The sequence below is a fragment of the Sapajus apella genome, unplaced genomic scaffold, assembly GCF_009761245.1.
Source record: "Sapajus apella isolate SASKATOON/1434 unplaced genomic scaffold, GSC_monkey_1.0 scaffold53, whole genome shotgun sequence".
Lineage (NCBI taxonomy): Eukaryota > Metazoa > Chordata > Mammalia > Primates > Cebidae > Sapajus > Sapajus apella.
In genome coordinates this window covers 2,037,112-2,055,048 of record NW_022436993.1, presented here as the reverse complement: position 1 = coordinate 2,055,048, position 17,937 = coordinate 2,037,112, and the positions used below count along the sequence as shown (strand labels likewise).

Here is a 17,937-nt window from a genome sequence, read left to right as displayed (position 1 = left end):
ACTTGAGCCCAGGAGTTCCAAGCTGCAGTGAGCTATGGTTGTGCCACTGCACTCCAGCCTGAACAACAGAACAGGACTCTGCCTTAAAAAAAAAAAAAATTAAAAATTAATAGGCAGGGCGTGGTGGCTCACGCCTGTAATCCAGGCACTTTGGAGGCCAAGGTGGGTGGATCGCCTGAGGTCGGGAGTTCAAGACCAGCCTGACCAACATGGTGAAACCCCATCTTAAGATAAATAAATAAATAAATTACAGTTACCACAAGAACTATGAGTAATTACACAAAGTGCAAACTTTGCTGCTAGGTCATAAGTCCACATAAATAACAGATGAGTATCATTACTGGTGACCAATCATGTCTTTGTTTCAAACTTTATTGGTGAATGGTCTCTGTATATCTGATACTAAGTTCATCCACAGACTACAAAGTACATAGTTGTGCTGCTTCCTTGTCCCCTAAATGATAAGCCATTGTCACATTTTACAAAACTGGATATCAAAGGAAGAACCAGCCAACAAAGATGAAAATGCAGCAAAGACATGAAAAGTGATCCTGCTAGAGGTGAAATTCCAGTTGAATGTAAATGGGCTTAAAATAGAAATAATGAATATAGGAATGCTGACATTGCTGCCATTCAGGAGACTACAGATATACAGCCAGAAGAATACTGTGAAGGCAAACTTATTAACATAAATGAACAAAGTGGCTGAGATGAAAGAGAAGATACTACAGATAAAATGATACCCACAAAAACTTTACATTAAAGAAACTCCAGAAGATATTTCACAACGTTTAAAATCCAAACGATAAAATACCGAGACGGGCTGATCCACATAGAGAAAAAAGAATGACAACTTGTCAAGGCACAGAAAAAATGTGTGCTTCATAACAACTTGCACAGTGAGAAGGTAGCAAGCACTGTTCAAACTATAACAAAGAAAACCCTTTAATTCTCAATATCTCTAATGCTTTACATTATGCTATACTAAAGACTAGCACCACTCTTTTTCATTTCTCTATTCATTTATAACAAGAAGAGTTTTGACAAAATACTTAAAGATCACAGAACAACTGTAATTTTATCCATTGATTGGTAAGATTGTTTTTTGTATACCATCAGCTTGTATCACCTCTTTTTGTTTTTTTTGAGATCAAGTCTCACTCTGTGGACAGGCTGGAGTGCAGTGGCGTGATCTCGGCTCACTGCAACCTCCGTCTCCTGAGTTCAAACGATTCTCCTGCCTCAGCCTCCCGAGTAGCTGGGATTACAGGCATGCGCCACCACACCTGGCTAATTTTTGTATTTTTAGTAGAGATGGGGTTTTGCCATGTTGACCAGGATGGTCTCAATCTGTTGACCAGGATGGTCTTGATCTCTTGACCTCATGATCCGCCCACCTCAGCCTCCCAAAGTGCTGAGATTACAGGCATGAGCCACCAAGCCCAGCCCTTGCATCACCATTTTTTATAATCTCCGGTAACCAAAGTAATGACTGCCTATACACAAAATGTACAGTGATCCTCTGGTTATAATCCATATATAAGAATCAACCAAAAACTAGGTTCTATTATACTTTTCCTAAATAATTTTGCAGTAGAAATTTTTTTTTTTTTTTTTTTTAGACGGAGACTCACTCTGTTGACCAGGCTGAGGTGCAATGGCATAATCTCAGCTTAATGCAAGCGCTGGCTGCTGGGTTCAAGCTATTCTCCTGCCTCAGCCTCCAGAGTAGGTGGGATTACAGGTACCTGCCAGCATGCCCAGCTAATTTTTGTATTTTTAGTAGAGACGGAGTTTCACCACGATGGCCATGCTGGTATAGAACTCCTGACCTCAAGGGATCCACTCACCTCGGCCTCCCAAAGTGCTGGGATTACAGACATGAGTCACCATGCCTGGCCAAGAGATTTCCTTTAATTCAGTAAACACTTACTGCAAACCAATCTTTTGCCAGACATTGTACAAGTCTCCAATATCCAGCGTGAATCACTTTATACTAGATTCTGTTCTACAAAAACAAAAAATTATTTCAGCAAAGTTTCAATCTATATCAATTTTGTCCTAAAATCTAAAAAGGCAATAGGATACCACAAAATACAAAAATAAGCTAGGCACAATGGCACATGTCTGTAGTCCCAGCTACTCAGGAAGCTGAGGTGGGAGGATCACTTGTGGATGGAGAGTTATTGCTAAATAGGTACACTGTTTCTGTTTGGAAAAAGGAAAAAAGTTTTGGAGGTGAATGGTGGTGATAATTGCAAAACAATATGAAGGTACTTAAAGCCACTGTAGAATTAAAAATGGTTGAATGATCAATTTTATCTTATATATATTCAGCCACAATAATAAACAGGTGTAAAAAGCAAAAAATCTCTGTTAGATATACAAAAGCTGAAAGAACTCATCACCAGCAGACTAGAGCAACACTTCATGCTAAAGGATTCCAAGGGAATAAAAACCACCAGAACTCTGGGCTATAAAACAATTCCCAACAAATTTGACAGGACTTAAATCATACAATGTATATTTTCTGATCAGAAATAGTAAGTATGGATAAATATAAAGGAATTACTTTCTTCATATTAAATCTTATTGAAAGCTAGTTGCTTTTAAAAATAAAAATAACAGCCAGGCACTGTGGCTCACGTCTATAATCCCAGCACTTTAGGAGGCCAAGGCGGGTGGATCACTTGAGGTCAGGAGTTCGAAGCCAACCTGGCCAACATGGTGAAGCCCCATCTATATTAAAAATACAAACATTAGCTGAGTGTAGTGGCATGTGCCTGTAATCCCAGCTACCAGGTAGGCTGACACAAGAATCACTTGAACCCACGCAAGGGGGCACAAGCAGAGGTCGCAGCAAGCCAAGATCATGCCACTGCACTCCAGCCTGGACAACAAAGCAAGACTCCATCTCAAAAAAAAAAAAAAAAAAAAAAAGAACAAAGCATTGTGGGGTTTAAAATACACACAGAAACATAATGTATGACATCGGCCAGGCATGGTGGCTCACACCTGTAATCCCAGCACTATGGGAAGCAGAGGCAGGTGGATCACAAGGTCAGGAGTTCAAGACCACCCTAGCCAAGATGGTGAAGCTCCATCTCTACTAAAAATACAAAAAATTAGCTGGTCATGGTGCCGAGCACCTGTAATCCCAGCTACTCGGGAGGCTGAGGCAGAGAACTGCTTGAACTCAGGAGGCGGAGGCTGCAGTGAACTGAGAATGCACCACTGCACTCCAGCCTGTATGACAGAGCAAAACTCCATCTCAAAAAAGAAAAAAAAAAAAAACTTGACACCAATAGTCCTAAGGCAGGAGACAAGTGGAATCAACTATTAGAAGGTCTTAACATACTCCTGAAGTAATACCATAGTCTACCTTTAAGTGACATTAATAAGTTTAAAGATGTTTACCAGAAGCCCTAAGGCAAACATGAATGAAATAATGAAAGAAAGAAGCAGAACAAAGAGTTACAGTAAATCAGCACCCCCCCCCCAAAAATAATCACTCAATTAACACACAAGGAGGCAGAAAAAGAGGATAAAGGAAAGCTGGAATGGCTGTATTCATATTAGACAAAGCAGATTTCAGAAGAATACTAACCCAAGATAGAGTCTCTTTACAAAGATAAAGGGTCCATTCATCAAGAGGACCTAACAAGCCAAAGCATTTGTGCACCTAATATCACTTCAAAATACATGAAACAGAAAAAAGACTAAATGCAAAGAAAAACAGACATTCAAAATTACAGTTGGAGATTTCAATTTACCTTCCCTAATAACTGATAAAACAATTCAAATCAGTAAAGATACAGAAGAACTGAATATTAACAATCAGCTTGACCTAATGAGACTTACAGACATTCCACCCACCCAGAGAAAAATATACATTCTTCTCAAATGCACACAAAACACCATTTACCAAGACAGAGCATATTCTGGGCTACATAATAATTCTTAACAAATATGAAAGGACTCACAGCATATAAAGCATTATTCAGTATAGCCAAGACACAGCATCAATTTAGGTGTCTATCAATGGATGAATAAAGTAAATATGGGGCAGTGCATACATATATATTTATTTAAACGGACTATTATTCAGCCTTAAAAAAAAAGAAAAAATATCCTGTTATTTGCAACGTGACACAACAGATGAACCTGTAGGACATTATGGTAAGTGAAATAAGCAAGGCACAGATGGATAAATGCTGAATGATCTCACTTTTTCAGATGTGGAATCTAAAAAAATCAAAGCTCATTGAAGCAGAGTGTAGAATGGTGGTTGTCAGGGGCTGGAGGGTAAGGGAAATGGGGAGCTGTGGCTTGAAGGGTACAAAACTTCAGCTGTGCAAGATGAATAAGTTTTGGAGATCTAATGTACAACATGATGACTACAGTTAATAATATAGTGTTGTAGACTTAAACTTTGCTAAAAAGAGTAGATCTTAAATGCTCTCATCACAAAAAAAAGTAGCTGTATAAAGTGGATATGCTAGTCAGCTTGATAGTGGTAATCATTTCACAACGTATATATATATATATATATATATCAAAATATCACACTGTACATCTTAAATACATATGGTTTTTATGTCAATTATATCTCAATAAAGCTGAGGGGGAAAGCTATATGCAAAGTAAAAAAAAAAAAAAAAAAAAAAACATATGAGGTATTATTTTTCCAATCAGTATGAAACTAAATTAGAAATCAACAGCAGAAATATCCTTGCAAAACCCCAAAATACTTGCAAACTAAGTAACACATTTCCAATAACCCCTGGGTCAGACAGAAACAAAAAGGCAAACTTAGAAATTATCTTGAGCTTACTGAAAATGAAAGTACAACATATCTAAATGTGTGAGACACAGCTAATCTACTATTTAGAGGGAATAGTAATAGTAAATCTACTATTTACAGACCTAAACACCTATGTTAGAAAAGATGAAGGGTCTCAAGTAAATGACCTTGGCTTTCACCTTAATAAAGTATAAAATAAGGCCGGGTGTGGTGGCTCACGCCTGCAATCCTAGCACTTTCGGACGCCAGGGCAGGCAGATTACTTGAGCCCAGGAGTTCAAGACCAGCCTAGCCAACATGGTGAAATCTCGTCTCTACTAAAAATACAGAAAATTAGCTGGGCATGGTGGTGCGCACCTGTAATCCCAGCTACTCGAAAGGCTAAGGCATGAGAAAGGCTTGAACCTGGAAGACAGAGGCTGCAGTGAGCCGAGATGGCGCCACTACACTCCAGTCTGGGCGTCAGAGCACAACCCCATCTCAAAAAATAAAAATAAATAAAATAAAGTAAGAGCAAATTAATCCCAAGGTAAGCAAAAGAAAAAGCATAAAGATCAGAATGAAAATCTATGCAACAGCAAACAAAAAACAGAAAATTAATAAAGCCAAAGATGTTTTTTAATATCAATAAAGTAGTAGCCATAATGATTAGTTTAAAAAAGATGACACCAATTACCAATATGAAGAATAACCAATGTGAAATTATTATAGATTGTACAGACATTTTAAAAATAAGGGATTAGACCAGGTGCCATGGCTTATACCTGCAATCCCAATACTTTGGGAGGCCGAGGCAAGTGGATCACCTGAAGTCAGGATTTCGAGACCAGCCGGGCCAACATGGCAAAACCCTGCCTCTACTAAAAATACAAAAAATTAGCCAGGCGTGGTGGCCAGTGCCTGCAATCCTAGCTACTTGGGAGGCGGAGGCAGGAGAATTGCTTGAACCCAGGAGGCAGAGGTTGTGGTGAGCCAAGATCCAGCCACTGCACTCCAGCCTGGGCAACAGAGTAAGGCTCTTGTCTCAAAAAAAAAAAAAAAAAAAAAGGAATATTATAAAACTTTTATCTAAATAAATCTGACAACTTAGGTGAAATAGCTAAATTCCTGGAAAGACAAAAAGCTCACTCAAGGAAAAACAGATAAACAGAATAGGCTTGTATCCACAAAAGAAATTAAATATGTAGTTAAAACCCTTTTCCCCAAGAATACTCCAGGTCCAGATGGAATATTGCCCAATATATTCAATAAAACCAGCATTACACTGACACCAAAACCAGACAAAGGCATTACCAAAAAAGAAAACCACAGCCCAGCAGCCTTCAAGAGTACAGAAGCAAAAATTCCTCACACACACAAACCAATGTAATTCAGCATATTAACAAACAGACACACACACAAACACACATGCACATATATGATCATTTCAACAAATGCAAAAGAGCATTTGATAAAATTCATCCCCCATTCCTGATAAGAACTCTCACCAAACTACGTGGTACAACCACTTTGGAAAATAATTTGGCAGGTTCTCCTAGTTAAACAGACACCTACCACAAGACCTATCCATTGCACACAGAGGTATTTATTCAAAAGAAATAAAAGCATACAACCATACAAAAATTTGTTTACAAATGTTCTCATAAGTTTTATTTGTAATAGCCAAAACCTAAAACCAATCCAGATTTCCATCAACATGTGAACACATAAACAAAATGTGTAACAACAGAAACTACTCAGGAATAAAAAAGAGTGAACTATTTTTAAATGCAAAAATGTGAATGAATCTCAAAGTAATTATGCATAGTAAAATATGCCAGACCAAAAAAAAAAAGTATATATGATTCCATTTATATAAAAATTTAGAAAATGCAAACTAATCTATAGGGACAGAAAGCCTAAGGATAGACGACAAAAGGGAGGGATTACATAGGAGAACGAACAAATTTGGTGGGGGGGACGGGGATGGTTCATTATCTTGAATGTGTTGATGGTCACATGGGTATATATGTGTGTCAAAACTTATAAAAAGTCTATCCTTTAATTATGTACAAATAGCTTTACCTCAGAAAAGCTTTTGAGAGTAGGACAGTGGTGACAGTTGTACAATGTGAATGTACTTAATGCTACTATACACTTGAAAATGGTTAAAATGGTCAATATTCTGTCATGTTTATCATGAGTCGAGAAAAAAAAAAAAGGACTAAAAGAAAAAGAGCAGGTTGCCAAACTAAAACAGTGATAATGATTATCACCAGTAAGATGAGCCAGAAATCCATATATGCAGGCTATTTACTTCTTTGGCATATGCTGCAGTTTAATTAAATTGAATTTAAAGCTTTTTACAAGCTGTTACCTGTGAGATATGGTTGATGGAAGACTCCATTCTCCGAAGCTGAGAGGCTTGGATATCCAGCAATTGGAGTACATTGTTGGCCAATGCATTTATTTGATAAGCAACACTAGCTAGAGATTGCGTTGTATAGGCTTTGGTCTCTTCTAAAGCTTTTCTTTTGTCTGTAGCCTGAAAAAAGAACAAAAACAACAAATACTTATTTAGATTAACATTCATTAAACATATATTCTATGGAAAGGCAAAAACTTTACCGTACCAATATGATAGTCTCAAGATACTACTGAATTAAGCCAAGGCAGAAATCCCTATGGGCCAGCTGGGAACCACTCTCTCCTAAGTAGCTCATCCACTAAAGGGGCCACCAATGTAGTCACAGTATCGGACATATACCGCACCAGTTGGTTCTCCTTGCCCAGACCCTTTATATCACCAATTCACTGCATTACATCCTAAGGACTTTACTGTCAGCCTCAAGCTCCCAATCCACTTAGAATGAGATGGACTAAATCCAATCTGTCTTATATTCCTGTTTCCACTAACCACCATCAGAAATCCAACCTCATTATCTATGATAATTCAAGCCTATCATGCCCCACAAAAACTACTGTGAATCTTATGCGCTTCAATTCCTTACCCACTACTTCTTCCCAAACTCCTGTAGGTAACTCAGATGGGAAGAACTCCTCAAAGAGGAGCAAAGTTAAAAGGTGACAACCGTTTTTTCACAAGATGGCGCCGAAAGCGAAGAAGGAAGCTCCTTCCCCTCCTAAAGCCGAAGCCAAAGCGAAAGCTTTAAAGGCCAAGAAGGCAGTGTTGAAAGGTGTCCATAGCCACAAAAAAAAGAAGATCCGCACGTCACCCACCTTCCGGCGGCCCAAGACACTGCGACTCCGGAGGCAGCCCAAATAACCTCGGAAGAGCGCCCCCAGGAGAAACAAACTGGACCACTATGCTATCATCAAGTTTCCGCTGACCACTGAGTCTGCCATGAAGAAGATAGAAGACAACAACACACTTGTGTTCATTGTGGATGTTAAAGCCAACAAGCACCAGATCAAACAGGCTGTGAAGAAGCTCTATGACATTGATGTGGCCAAGGTCAACACCCTGATTCGGCCTGATGGAGAGAAGAAGGCATAGGTTCGACTGGCTCCTGATTACGATGCTTTGGATGTTGCCAACAAAATTGGGATCATCTAAACTGAGTCCAGCTGGCTAATTCTAAATATATGTATATCTTTTCACCAAAAAAAAAAAAAAAAAAAAAAAAGGTGACAACCTGTATGTGGGTAAGAGGGGGAGTCAACAACTTATACCACAAAGAGTAAATATCACTAATATATAATCTAAAAATGAAAAAAAGAAAAAGGCTATCCTAGCTACCTACAACTTCAGGAAAATCATTTATTTCTCTAGGTATCAGTGTCATTAACTCAGAGACTAAACAAAATGCTTTCATATACCTTCCAGTCCCCTACACAAAAAAAAAAAAAAAAAAAAAAAAAAACAGAGATGGAACAGAGATCTAACAGAAAGCTCACAAAAAAAAGCAATGGAACCACTCTTAACCACTGAAAAGATGTTGAACCTCACTTATTATAGCAAAGAAATGCAAGTGTAAACCAATATGAGATACTATTTCTCGCTGACCCAAATGACAGATATATAAAAGTCTCATAAGATACTCAGCAAAGTTGTGAAAAAAAACTTTGATACACTGGTAAGTGATATCCAGCAATACTACACAGAGATTTACTTTCTGACCCAGGAAGCTCACTTTTAGGAATGTATCTCAAAAAAAAACCACTGGCAAAAACACAGAAAGATATGTACACAGTTATTCACTACAGCACTATCTGTAATAGCAGAAGACTGGAAACAACCCATATAACTATCAATAGGGAACAGTTTGAATAAGCTATGATATCTCCACACAATAGTGTATTATACTGTCATAATAAGGATAAGGAAATCAAGGAATATCTCTGTTACCATGACTCCATGATCTCCAGAGTATTGCTAAGGTGAAAAAAAACAACGTGGGGAAAAACGTGTATAATATGCTACTTCTTAACAGAGGGAAATGTGAAAATACATGTTTATTTTTTAAAGGAAAGATAAACCTTGACATTTAAAAAAAAATCATATACAGGAGAGGTAAATAGGATAGAGAAAACATGGATAGTACATAGAATCCCTTAAGTGTATCTTGTTTCATAGATTTCTCTTTGGAACTATATACAGGCACACTGTAAAGACACTGTGGTCTTGGCTAGAGACCACAAAGACAAAGTGAACATCACAATAAAGCAAGTCACATGACATTTTTTGGTTCCACAGCGTATATAAAAGTTATGTTTATATTATGCTGTAGTCTATTAAATGTCCGATAATATTACAACTAAAAAACTATGTACATACCTTAATTAAAAATACTTTATTACACTAGGCATGGTGACTCACGCCTATAATCCCAGTACTTTGGGAGGCCGAGGTGGACAGATCACCTGAGGTCGGGAGTTCAAGACCAGCCTGACCAACATGGAGAAACCTCATCTGTACTAAAAATATAAAATTAGTCAGTCGTGGTGGCAGATGCCTGTAATCCCAGTCACTTAGGAGGCTGACGCAGAAGAATCAGTTTAACCCAGGAGGCGGAGGTTGCAGTGAGCCGAGATCGTGCCATTGCACTCCAGCCTGGGCAACAAGAGCAAAACTGCATCTCAAAAAATAAATAAATAAATGTATTGCTTAAAAAAAAAAATGCTAACCATCTTCAGAGCCTTCAGAGAGTCCTAATCTTTGCATGCTGGTGGAGGGCCTTGCCTCCATGTTGATGGCTGCTGACTGATCAGGGTGGGGTTTTTCAAGGTTGGGGTAGCTGTGGTAATTTCTTAAAATAAGACAATAATGAAACATGCTGCATCTATTGACTTTTCCTTTAAGAAGATTTCTGTACGGCATGCGACATTTAATAGCACTTTTCCCTCAGTAGAACTTCTTTCAAAACGAAAGCCAACCCTGGGTATGGTGGTGGCTTGTACCTATAATCCCTGGCCTGTAATCCTGAGAGACTGAGGCAGGAGAATTACTTAAGCCCAAGAGTTTGAGGACAGCCTGGGCAACGCAGTGAGACCCTGTCTCTTAAAAAAATAATAATAAATTGTTTTTAATAAGTCAAACCTCTCAAGCCCTACCCATGCTTTATCAACTAAGTTTATGTACTACTCCAAATCCTTTGTTGTCATTTCAACAAGGTTCACAGCGTCTTCAGCAGAAGTAGATTCCATCTCAAGAAACTACTATCTCTGTTCACCCATAAGAAGCAACTCATCCATTCACGTTTCTTGTGAGATTGCAACAATTCAGTCACATCTTCAGACTCCACTTCTAAGTCTAGTTATCTTGCTGTTTCCACCACATCTGCAGTTACTTCCTCCACTAAAGTCTAACCCTCAGCATCATCCATGAGGGTTGGAATCAACTTCTTCCAAAATCCTGTAAATGCTGATATTCTGACCTCCTCCCATGAATTACTAATATTCCTAATGGCATCTAGAATGATGAATCCTTTCCAGAAAATTTCAATTTACTTTTCCCAAGTCCATCAGAGGAATCACTACCTAAGGTAGCTACAGCCTTATGAAACCTATTTCTTAAATAGTAAGATTGGAAAATCAAAATTAATCTATAGGGCTACAAAATAAGTATGTGTTAGTAGGCATGAAAACAACATTAATCTCCTTATACACTGCCATCAGAGCTCTTGGATGACTGGTGCACTATCAATGAGCAGTAATATTTTGAATGGAATCTTTTTATCTGAGCAGGTCTCAATAGTTGGCTTAAAAGATTCCATAAACCATGCTGTGAACAGGTATGCTATCATCTAGGCCTGGTGGTTCTAGTTACAGAGTACAGGCAGGGTGGATTTAGCATAATTCTTAAGGGCCCTGGGATTTTCAGAATGGCAAATGAACATTGGCTTCAACTACAGTCACCAGCTGCATTAGCCCCTAACCAGAGTCAGCCTGGCCTTCAATAATCTTAGCTAGATCTTCTAGGTAACTTGCTACAGCTTCTACATCAGCACTTGCTGCTTTACCTTGCACCTTAAGTTACAGAGATGTCTGCTTTCCTTAAACCTCAGGAACCTACCTCTGCTGGCTTCCACCTTTTCTTCTATAGCTTTCTCACCTCTCTCAACCTTCACAGAACTGAACAGAGTTAGGGCCTAACTCTGAATTAGGCTTTGGCTTAAGGGAATGTTGTGGCTGGTTGTTTGCTTTTTTGTTTGTTTTTGTTTTTGAGATAGAGTCTTGCTCTGTCACCCAGGCTGGAGTGCAGTGGCACAATCTTGGCTCACTGCAACCTTCACTTCCCGAGTTCAAGAGATTCTCCTGTCTCAGCGTCCCGAGTAGCTAGGACTACAGGCATGAGCCACCACACCGGGCTAATTTTTTGTATTTTTAGTAGAGACAGGGTTTTACCATGTTGTCCAGGCTGGTCTGGAACTCCTAACCTCAAGTGATCCGCCCACCTCACCCTCCAAAAGTGCTGGGATTACAGGTGTGAGCCTGGCCTGGTTTGACCTTCTAACCAGACCACTAAAATTGTCTCCCTGTCAGCAACAAGGCTTTTCACTTTCTTACGATTCATGTGTTCAGTGAACTAGAACACTCTTAATTTCCTTCAAGAACTTTTCCTTTGCATTCACAACTTAGCTAATGTTTGGAGCAAGAGGCTTAACATTTGGCCTATCTCAGCTTTTGACTTGCCTTCCTCGCTAAGCTCCCATTTGTAGCTTTTGATTTAAAACGAGAAACATGGAATTCTTTCACTTGAACACTTAAGAAGCCAACATAGGGTTATGTATTGGCCCAATTTCAATATTGTTGCATCTCAGGTAATATGGAGGCCCAAAGAGAGGGAGAGAGAGAGGGAACGGTCAGTTGGTGGTGCAGTCAGAACATACAACTATTAAGTTCGCCATCTCACATGAGTACAATTTGTGGTGCCCCAAAACAATTACAGTAGTAACATCAAGTATCACCATAAGACATAGTAATGATAAAAAGGTTTGAAATATTTTAAGAATTACCAAAATATGACAGAGACACCCAAAGTGAGCACATGCCCTTAGAAAAATAGCCCCAATAGACTTACTCAATGCAAGGCTGCCAGAAACCTTCAATTTGTAAAACACACAGTCAGCAAAGCACAGTAAAGTGAAGTACCATAAAGGGAAGTGTGCCGGTAAATAATTCACACAATAAAACAATTTAAACTTAAAAAGGAATTACCCCAAAGTAAAGGTAAATTAATCAAATGAGCCTAACTGTGCATCCCATTAATGGCCTTAACCAGAGAGAAACCACTCAAGAAGTGGCTTTAAAGCACAGTAATTTGATACATTCTTAATGAGATTTACCATTAGAACAAAAGTAACTGAAAGGCCAGGCGTGCTGGGTCACGCCTATATTCCCAGCACTTTGGAAGGCTGGTGGATCACAAGGTCAGGAGTTCAAGACCAGCCTGGCCAAGATGGTGAAACCCTGTCTGTACTAAAAATACAAACATTAGCCAGGTGCAGGGGCAGGCACCTGTAATCCCACCTACTTGGGAGGTTGAGGCAGGAGAATCACTTGAACCTGGGAGGCAGAGGTTGCAGTGAGCCAAGATCGTGCCACTGCACTTCAGCCTTGGGCGATAGAGTGAGATTCCATCTCAAAAAAAAAAAAAACCTAGGGGAAGGAAAAACTGAAATTGTTTTTAGTCTCTTTATTGCTGGTGTTGAGTACTAAAATTATTACCCTGATACTGTTATTTGCAGTGGGTGGGATATAGCAAATCATTAATTATGTCATTGAGACCTGAGATTTGGGGCATGGTTCAAAACAGATTCTGACACAAGAAAAGCCAGGTTAAGAAAAAAATCCTATAGTTCTAGATTTAAACTAAAAGTGCCGGTTTAAACCTAAGATATATGTACTGGTTGGGCATATAATATCTTAATATCCTAGCTCTGTCCAGTGAAAAGATCTAAGAATAAAGACTGTCTAGTAGCCAGAGAGCACTACCTATTATCCATATAGTGATGCACCTAGAACAGAGTGTATATCAAAAGGCATCTGGTTACAGTATGGTGACTATAGTTAATAACAGCATTGTATACTTGAAGATTGCTGAGAGTAAATTTTAAGGTTCTCACCACAAAAAGAAAGTATGTGAGGCAATGTCTGTTAATTAGCTCAACTTAGACATTCCACAATGTATACACATTTCAAAAAACATTGTACACCATAAATATATACAATTTTCATGTGTCAATTTAAGTAAATCAACAACAAAACAGAAAAGCCACCGAGTAATATTCTAGGGTCATGTCAAAAGGATTCAATGTAAGGATCAATGATGATCATAACTGCAACGGAATGAAACACACAAAATGTTTACATTTAAGACTTCATAACAGTATTAAAAATAAACCAAAAAGTCACTAGCCACTTTTGTAGGAATGCTACGAATCATCTCATTTTTCTTCTTGGATGAGGAAAGAGGCCAGCATTAATAAAGTATGAAATGCATGTAATAAAATGTTAAAATTTTCAGTGTACAATTCAATGTGCTATGATAAATGGGTACAGTAGTATAACCACCATGGCAATCATGATAAAGAACACTTCCCTCATAACTCCCTCCCCATCCTCTGGACCCTGGAAACCACTGATTTCCTTTGTCACAACAGTGTTGCCTTTTCTAGAGTTTCATATAAATGGAATTGAAAGCTATAGTCTTTTGTATCTAGCTTCTTCCACTTAGCAGAATGATCTTAAGATTCATCCTTGTTACTGCTAAGTAGTATTCTACTGTATGGATGTACCATAATTTGTTTCTCCATTTATCAGCTTATGGACATTTGGGTTATTTCCAGTTCTGGGCTACTACAAATATTTGAGTAGAAGGTCTTTGTGTGGACATATGCTTTCATTTCTTTTGGGTAACACCCAAAGATACAACTGCTGAGTCAAATGGTAAGTTAAGTGTATATTTAAGATTGTAAGAAACTACTGGTTGGGCATGGTGGCTCATGCCTACAATCTCAGCACTTTGGGAGGTCAAGATGGGAGAACTGCTTAAGCCTAGGAGTTCAAGGCCAGCCCGAGCAGCCTAGTGAGACCCTATCTCTACAAAAATAAAAAAATTAGATAGGCATGGTGGCATGTGCCTGTGGTCCCAGCTACTTGGAAGGCTAAGGTGGGAGGACTGCTCGGGCCAGGGAGGTTGAGGCTGCAATGAGCTGTTGCACCACTACCCTCCAAGCCTGAACAACAGAACAAGACCCTGTCTCCTGAAAAGAAAGAAAGAAAGAAAGAAACAACCAAACTATCTTACAAAGAAACAGAAACAATATTACTTGGCATTCTCACTAGAAACGTACTAAAGTTCTGGTTCTCCACATCCTTGCCAACACTTGGTATGGTCAGTCTTTTAAGTTTTAAATATTCTAGTAGGTATATGGTGGTATCTCATTATGGTTTTAATTTCCATTTTGCTATCAAATCATAATGTTTTCAAGTACTTGTGTGGCATCCATTTCTTCCTTGATAAAATGCTCAAATATTTTACCCATTTTTTAATTTTAGAGACAGGGTCTCTCTCTGTCCCCCAGGCTGGAGTGCAGTGCCACAATCATAGCTTGCTGCAGCCTTGAACTCCTGGGTTCAAATGATCCTCCCACTTCAGCCTCCTGAGTTGCTGGGAATGCCAACAGTCTAATAATCACATTTAGGTAACAAAACAAGAGCCTCATGCATTTTTTTTAAGTTTTCTGCCATTTTGTTTCCATGTCTTTAACTCTTCTCCCATTCTTTCTAGAAATGTCACATGTGTCACACCATATTTATCTTTTATAACTTTTATCTCTAATCCAAATCTATACCCAAATTTCTCCAACTTCCAAAAACAAACAAACAAAAAAACCCTTAATTGGCTGGGTGTGGTGGCTCACATCTGTAATCGGGATAATAAGGGCTTTTTTAAAAGCACTCTGGGAGGCCCAGGAAGGCGGACGGCTTAAGATCAGCCTGGTCAACACGGCGAAACTCCGTCTCTACTAAAAATACAAAAATTAGCTCAGCGTGGTGGCGGGCACCTGTAATCCCAGCTACACGGGAGTCTGAGGCATGAGAATTGCTTGACCCCAGGAGGCAGAGGTTGCAGTGAACCAAGATAGTGCCACTGTACTCCAGCCTGAACAATAAAGTAACACTCCATCACAAAATTTAAAAAAAAACTATGTATGTTTTATCTTATTCCATACAATCCAAGATCTAATCAAAGATTGTTCACAGCTGTTGACAGTCATATGTCTATTTAGTATCCTCAAATACAGAACACACTCCCAACCCTGACCCTTTTTTCCTTTCAAAACATATAAATTATTTTTTAAATCCAGGCATCTTGTAAAAATTCCCACAACCTGGACTTATCTGATTGTTTCCTCATGATTAGATTCAGATTGAATACTGTGGCGAGAATACTATATATTAACAGCTGATGCTGTGAACTTCCCATTACAGATAATGGAACATCTAAAATAACGTTCCACAGCTATTTCCAGTTTTCTTCCCATGATTTTCTTCCAAGCTGCCAACACCAATTCTGCAAATGCTGATGAAGCTGATAATTTATTGATTTTACCAAGACATCAAAAAACTGTTTTACAACAAAAACTAGGCTTCTATCCTTTCCACAAATGGTCCTTAAATGGTTTGTTGCTCAAAAGGTTAAGGGTGCAATAATCCAGTTGAGTCACAAGAAAAAACAACCAAATTCACACAAGCACAAACAATGACAAATATGCCATGACTGCTGACTGGCTGATGACTTTTTAAGGGCATGATTACTTGTAAAACGTTTCCCAATTTCAGAGATACTAAGTAGGAGAGGGCAGTTACTAGAACTCATGAAATACAGTATATAAGAAACACTTCTTGATTTAAGGGCCTTTTAGAAAATAAAGTATGTTAACACCAACGGAAAGGATTTAAAATATCAGATTTAGTACCTGTCACAGGAAGAATTTTATACTTGATAAAGTACATAAAAAACAAACATCTACTTTGCTGAAGGCCAACAAGCAGGCTGGTTGCTTAGAGACCTGAGAAACCTTCCAGGAAGAATCCATAATCACTTTGTGGAGAGAGATGAGACTCTTAGGGAAAAAAGAGCACACAGGCCAAATGCTGGTTCATTACTGACAAATAATCTGTTAAGCAGAGTCATGGGGACTAGGGCATACATATATGTAATGCTTAGCTACCACTAAAGGATCTAATTTTCGCTAAAGAATGCCTATTCCAATAAAAAATGAAAACTAAAAAGAAATCGTACCAGGTTATGGCAAGTATCCAGAAAAAGTAATAAATTTTTGCATAACAATTCAGGTTGAGATCTTTCATTATAAACTTTAACACAGCTCCTCCCTACCACCTCCACTTAAGCAATTGCTAAGAGGCCTCGGAGCCCATTCATTCCCAGCAACATCTAGGGAAGCCTCTGCTGCCTGTGGTGTCACACAGTTGTGACTGACAGGAATGCCAGTTGAGGCATATTCTCTTCTTTAATGGGAGAGCTACACAGAACAATCAACTGCTAGCATACATACTCAGTATATAGAATTCCAAGTTCAACTTCAACCATAATGTAGAATATTTTAAAATCTTTTTAAGTCAATATGTATCCCCAGGGTATTCCCAAGAACTAGATAATTAGCCTTTGAAATTTTAAGTCTTACCAATAATGACACTTTCCCCAAACTAATTCTTTTACCATCCTGTACCATCTTCCAAGGCTTATATTTCAAAAACAGTCTTAATGCAAAACCTGGAAAAACCCAGTTCTAAGAAAGAACTATATTTCAGCACATAATCTGTTATACACTTAAGTGTTACTAATAAAAAATAGCTCAGCCAGGCGCAGTGGCTCATGCCTGTAATCCCAGCACTTTGGGAGGCTGAGGCGGGCAGATCATGAGGTCGGATCAAGACCATGTGGCCAACATGTGAAACCCCATCTCTACAGAAAATACAAAAACTAGCCGGGTGTCGTGGTGTGCACCTGTAATCCTAGCTATTCAGGAGGCTGAGGCAGGAGAATTGCTTTAACCCAGGAGGCAGAGATTGCAGTGAGCTGAGATCAAGCCATTGCACTCCAGCCTGGGCAACAAAGCAAGAAATAAACAGAAAGAAAGAGATGAAAAGAAAGCAAAGAAAGAAAGGAAAGAAAAGAAAATAGTCCATATTAGTCCAAAACATTTGCTTCCTTCCATTGACTCCTTCCATGTTAACAAGTTATCTTCCCATATAATTTTAATTTTTCTTAAAAGGAATTATATAGCAAGAGCCATGATGATCAAGAATACAGCTTGGGCAAATACTCTCACGTACTACTAAAAAATATAATCAGATCATTATATCATAATATTTAAATATTAAATATTTAAATATATTTATATATTGTATATAAATTGTAATGAAGTACATATATTTATATTATATATATTATATATTATATAATATATATGTACTTCATTACAATTTATATATATTATATATAATACATAATGTATATGTACTTCATTACAATTTATATACAAATTATATACAAAATATATTTATATATAATATATATTATATATGTAATATATATTATATATTATTAATATATATTACATATTATATAATATATATATTTTTCTTTTGGGTAAATTATA

At 38.1% G+C, this 17,937-nt stretch overlaps 1 protein-coding gene and 1 pseudogene across 19 annotated transcripts in view; one reads left to right on the top strand and one right to left on the bottom strand.

The window, feature by feature from the left end:
* The window catches only part of ABI1 (abl interactor 1), a 123,667-nt gene that overhangs the window by 75,902 nt on the left and 29,828 nt on the right, over positions 1-17,937 (bottom strand). For all 18 annotated transcript variants that reach the window (XM_032243827.1, XM_032243833.1, XM_032243828.1 and 15 more), the window contains exon 2: positions 7,161-7,328. In XM_032243827.1, the coding sequence (XP_032099718.1) occupies positions 7,161-7,328 (168 nt within the window). The remainder of the gene's footprint in view (positions 1-7,160; positions 7,329-17,937) is intronic.
* On the top strand, positions 7,741-8,360 carry LOC116527082 (annotated as a pseudogene). Its single transcript, XR_004258379.1, has one exon. The product of XR_004258379.1 is annotated as a 60S ribosomal protein L23a pseudogene (transcript).